Source organism: Diaphorina citri, unplaced genomic scaffold (genome assembly GCF_000475195.1).
Source record: "Diaphorina citri unplaced genomic scaffold, Diaci psyllid genome assembly version 1.1 scaffold3344, whole genome shotgun sequence".
Lineage (NCBI taxonomy): Eukaryota > Metazoa > Arthropoda > Insecta > Hemiptera > Psyllidae > Diaphorina > Diaphorina citri.
The window spans coordinates 8056-13388 of NW_007380753.1; the positions used below are offsets into that span (position 1 = coordinate 8056).

A 5333-nucleotide genomic window follows, 5' to 3' on the forward strand; every position below is an offset into this window, starting at 1 on the left:
ATGTCCTGCATCGGATGGGCGAGAAGAGAGACAATGCTTCTTAATTTGGTGCTGAATCGCCTGAATTAACTCGAGAACACCAGAAAGTACCCATAGAAATAAGAAGATAAGAACCCATTTGCAATCAAAATACTTAGGTACGAGTTTAAATTTTTGTTGATCGTGGGCATCGAGCCCAGGACCTTCTGCACGACCAGCAAATGTGTTACCTACCACTCAACTAAAGGCCCGTTCATTAGATTTTGAGCCCACATGTATAAGGTTCTTTTTTCAATTCCATAGTTTACTGAAATACTAAGTTAGTATTGTAGTATTCATAGTTCCTAAACAATCACCACAAATCTCTAGCTATCTAAATTCGGTCCTGGTATTGTAGATTGTAGCAGAGAAAGTACCTGTTCCTAATCCAGCCACACATCTCCTAACCTGAGTGTTAATAATTTCCGTAAAAGGTAACTGGGCGCAAGGCTGAATGATTCACTCTGTAGGTAGAATGACACAAGTTGTTATCTCTAGGTCAATGTTGAGAGGCAATTTCTCGATTATCTTCATAGAGTTTGACTCTGGAAGCTTTCATAGACAGGGTGACTTTGTTGACAGTCCCACTTGTGAGACAATGAATTCATAAGAAAGGAACTACGGTTCGAATCCCATCAGATAGAATAAACTCATATTTTAAAAACCAAAACAAGACTAGGTAAGTACGAAGGAGAAAAAATTCTTCCACAGTAGACTCGTGAATCTTTCTCACTAGAAGTTTCATGTCATGAATCTTCCTCACTAGTTTCGTTGTGTTCAATCCGTTCATCATCAAGAACAATGGGACAACTTCCCATCACAATCCGAAGTCCATAATTCCATATCCGCTAAAATCTCTACTTAGTCGGACATTAGAATAGTCGGTAGACATATCCAATAGAACAGTTGGAAGATAAAGTCCCATTATTAAACTGGGTCAAGCAATAATGGAGGAATATTTATGGAACATCGTGATTCAAAGCTATACAAGTCTTCATGTGATTGTCTGGGTTTGGAACACATGGTACTGGTTCAACGAAAGAATCGAGTTTCAAGTTTCACATTGAAAGTTTCGATTCGACACCATTTTAGAAACCATTTTGCGTTTAGTTGGTTTTTGTGTTTGTTTGTCTGTTTGTTTGTTTGTTCCTTTCACCATAACTCTCGAACGGTTGCCGGTTGGTCCCGTTTGCATGAAATTTGACAAAGTTGTTCAAGACAGGGAAAAATCCCCGATGAGTTTTTGGAATTTTGGACCCTATTGCACCTTCAGAGAACCGTAGACAACTTTTTTTTTTCTGTGAGTAGTCCAATTTTGATGAAATTTGGCAGGTGGTGAACACACAAAGGAAATTTCTCACTAAATTTTGGGCTCCAAAGGACTTTTGAGAGCTTCGTAAAGGTCCTTTTTTCCGAGGGGGCTCTACCGTTCACCAAACTGAGAACCACTAAATATTATGAACTTTAAGAAATCTGTGTATGTAGTACAATCGAGGTAAGAACTTCGGTTTCCAATCCAATAATGTAGTTCTACATGGTAGTATCTAGGTTGCATTATTCAAATCTTCGTCCCACTAGTGTTTGAAGTTTTGAACTCTCTGTTACAGAATCACAGGATGTGTCTAAGCTCACATGAAAAGAAAGATTATGTGGCCTCTGCTCTTAAGAAATACCTATGTAAAGAAATTTTCTTTTCCGAGTTGCAGGAATTGCCTTAAAGCCATGTCTACCTACAGACTCTACAGTTGATCGAAGCTCTTACAGTGTACACCAGTTGATCCAAGTCGAGGTGTATTTTCCTTTGGGGCAACTTTCAGAAAAACCGGTTCCGTTTTGGAAACTGAAAAGGCGCCTGTAGGTACTAAACCATAGGAGCCAGCCTAGTTAGCTTAGTTGGTAGTGCGTCTGCCTTGTAAGCGCTAGGCCGCGGGTTCGATTCCCGCCCGGGGTGGTGAAAAGAGAAGAGAAAAGATAGCTGGTATTAATATTGAAAGAAGGAAGTGAGTTTCAAGTTTTAACTTCCGACGATTTTTCCACAGAGTTTGTGGTTTTTCCTTCCCGGGCTTTCTACACCTATAGAAGAGAATTCAGATTGTCTATTATTACATTTTGTTCATAAATATGGGTGTTAGAGGCTTACGTGAAAGGTTCAAAGGTCCCATAGGTGTGCTAAGCTTCACGAATCTACGACATCGACAGAAACCCACAATGTAGAGCTGTATACAAGTGAACAACCGCGCAACCCAGGCTAGAGGGCTAATTAGTCAAATAAGTCCTCGGGGACTGACGGACTCATGGAGAGAATACGAACATAAGTCGTAGGAGGTCTAAAAACAAATTAACTTGGTCGAAGATTTGACTACGGGATTCTAATAATTAGAACACAGACAAACTTCTGGGATGGCTGGTTTTGTCCCATTCTATCATCTTTTTCTTTTTATTGCTTTAAATTGTTTTTTTTTTTTTTTTTTTTTTTTTTTTTTTTTTGTTTTTTCCTTCTTTTTTTTTCCTAGACTCGATGCCACGAACCGTGGTCTGGCCTTCTTCCCCGGGGCACGCGGGACCGTCACTGATTCTACCTCACGCCTCGCACCCGCAAACCACGCCCCTGATTCTCGACAACCGGTTGGTTGCCTTGACAACGCCTGCCCCGCAGCCTGTCCCTACTTCTAATCAGGATTGTAAACAGAGGCGGGGTGCCCAGCAGCAGACTCAACAGGCGACACTGGTCAAGCTGGAAGACAGTCCGATAACGGGTAAGCGTTTGGGAGGGTATTAGAAAGGGCTTTTGGTGGACACTCTTTAAGACATTGAAAATTTTGGGTGTTTGTTATATCGTGTAAAACTGGATCATGTAAACGGGTAAGATTTTAGGAGGGTATTAGAAAGGGCTTTCGGTGGAAGACTCTTCGAATATGTACTCCATACACAAAAAGCCCAATCCGAGGCCTAGGTGTAGGGGCAAACAACGCCAAAGGATGGGTTAAGCTTCTACGAATCTACGAAGACTCTTTAAGGCTTTAAAAGTTTGGGTGTTAAATCATTTATATACAGTTTCTCAAGAAACAGAATTTTTTCTGTCAAACTTTGGATCTCTCCGCAGTATTTTCACATCAGAAAATGTCGATTAATTCTGTCGAATCTTTCAGATACAAAATTTAGAGCAGTATATGGAATAAGAAGGATTAAGGACAGATGCAGCAATTATTTTCATTCCAATGGTTTGTTCGACAAAATGGAAACTAGATGGGTTTTTACTTGTATATGTGTTCATTTGGGAAGAATTTCCCCTGTTCAAAAATATTAAAATCCCATTAGAAATGTCTTAAACATATCTGGTCGTTTCTTACTTCTCATCACATTTTTATGTTCTTCAGGTGTGATGATGCCCCAGCCGGATTACTCCAAGGCAACCATTGGTTCTGATGCCAACGGGTATGCTGTCATCCACCATCCATCCTCCTTCATCAATCCCAACTTCTCGGCCATATCATCTAGTTCTGGTAAGCATATCATCCAGCTCTGGTAAACATATCATCCAGTTCTGGTAAGAGATTTGTCAACCATCAACTGAGGATTTCTACCAAAAACATGTAAACAATATCTGTGAGATTTCATTAAATGTATCTCCAAAAAGAAATTGAATGAAAGTTTCCGAATGCTGATGGCAGAATAAAGAATCTGCCTTTTCATCTGCCATACATAGGGACGGGTAAAATCTTTTCGTTTATTTTCAAAATAGTACCTATCCTCCGTAGTTTTTTATTGTAGTTAATTACCCTTCTTTCGTTCTTTCATCGCAGGTTCCTTCCTCATCCAACACATCTCCCGGAACAATAACAGCACCATGCAAATGTCCCCGGCTCCCACCCTCTTCAACAGCCCAGCCCGCAACAACCTCCTCATCAGCACACAGCAACTACCGCAACAACCACAGCTAACGCTCGCACCGCCCTCTGGCGACATGAAGGACATCGCGACAATCTGCTACGACAATCTCTACAAAAAACTGACCATCGAAAATTTGACCCGATTACATTACTTTCCTTCCTACAGGATAAGGAAAGTAAAAAAGAGGAAAAAATCCCCCCTCCCAAGGGGTAAAAAAAAAAAAGAAAAATATCCCTCCCACTTTTCAGTACAAGACTCCGTCGACCCTAGTACAAGAGCCCCTCCAACCCCACTTTAGGTTTTTCAGCATAAATTCCCCAACACAACACGAATATGCTTTAAGCGTGATTAAAGGACATTCTATAACATCCATACTTATTTGGAAAAAGTTTCATCGATAATAATTTCTGCCCTGGTCGAGATTCGAACTGAAGATCTCGCTCATAGATGGGTACGTTTAGGGTATAGGGGCTCTAAGAGACATTCTCTAACATCCATTCCTATTCGCGGAGCGGAAAAGTTGCTCCGCTACACTCTGTTTTAGGCCTAAGGGAGACAGCATGACCAAAAGCGAGCTTTTGAGGGTTTAAAAATATCCATAGTGTATTGACCTTTACCTCGTTAGCATTACAGAGAAAAGATAGGAAAAAAGATAGCTGGTATCAATATTGAAAGAAGGAAGTGAGTTTCAAGTTTTAACTTCCGACGATTTTTCCACAGAGTTTGTGGTTTTCCCTTCCCGGGCTTTCTACACCTATAGAAGAGAATTCAGATTGTCTATTATTGACGTTTTTATTTCGTCACAATAAAACAACAGCTACATTATATATTTATGGTGTGCCGTATGTCGTAGCATACCCAGTAGTGTGTCATTCATCGGATGTGCGAGAAGAGAGACACTACTTCCTTATTAGGTGCTAGGTAAATACGAGAACACCAGAAAGTACCCATAGAAATAAGAACCCATTTGCAATCAAAATACGAGTTCAAATTTTTGTTGATCGTGGGCATCGAGCCCAGGACCTTCTGCACGACCAGCAAATGTGTTACCTACCACTCAACTAAAGGCCCGTTCACCGTTTTTATTTCGTTGCAATAAAACAACAGCTCATTATATATTTATGGTGTGTCATATGTCAGTAGTATGTCCTTCATCGGATGTGCGAGAAGAGAGACAATACTTCTTAATTTGGTGCTGAATCGCCTGAATTAACTCGAGAACACCAGAAAGTACCCATAGAAATAAGAACCCATTTGCAATCAAAATACGAGTTCAAATTTTTGTTGATCGTGGGCATCGAGCCCAGGACCTTCTGCACGACCAGCAAATGTGTTACCTACCACTCAACTAAAGGCCCGTTCATTAGATTTTGAGCCCACATGTATTAAGGTTCTTTTTTCAATTCCATAGTGTACTGAAATAC

General features: G+C 40.5%; 1 protein-coding gene across 1 annotated transcript in view; it reads right to left on the reverse strand.

The window, feature by feature from the left end:
- Positions 1-808, reverse strand: part of LOC113471943 (protein mini spindles-like) — a gene marked incomplete at its 3' end in the record, with an annotated part of 8381 nt that extends 7573 nt beyond the window's left edge. The window contains exon 1 of the mRNA XM_026831434.1: positions 752-808. Within this exon, the coding sequence (XP_026687235.1) occupies positions 752-808 (57 nt within the window). The remainder of the gene's footprint in view (positions 1-751) is intronic.
- Positions 809-5333: the final 4525 nt, after the last annotated feature.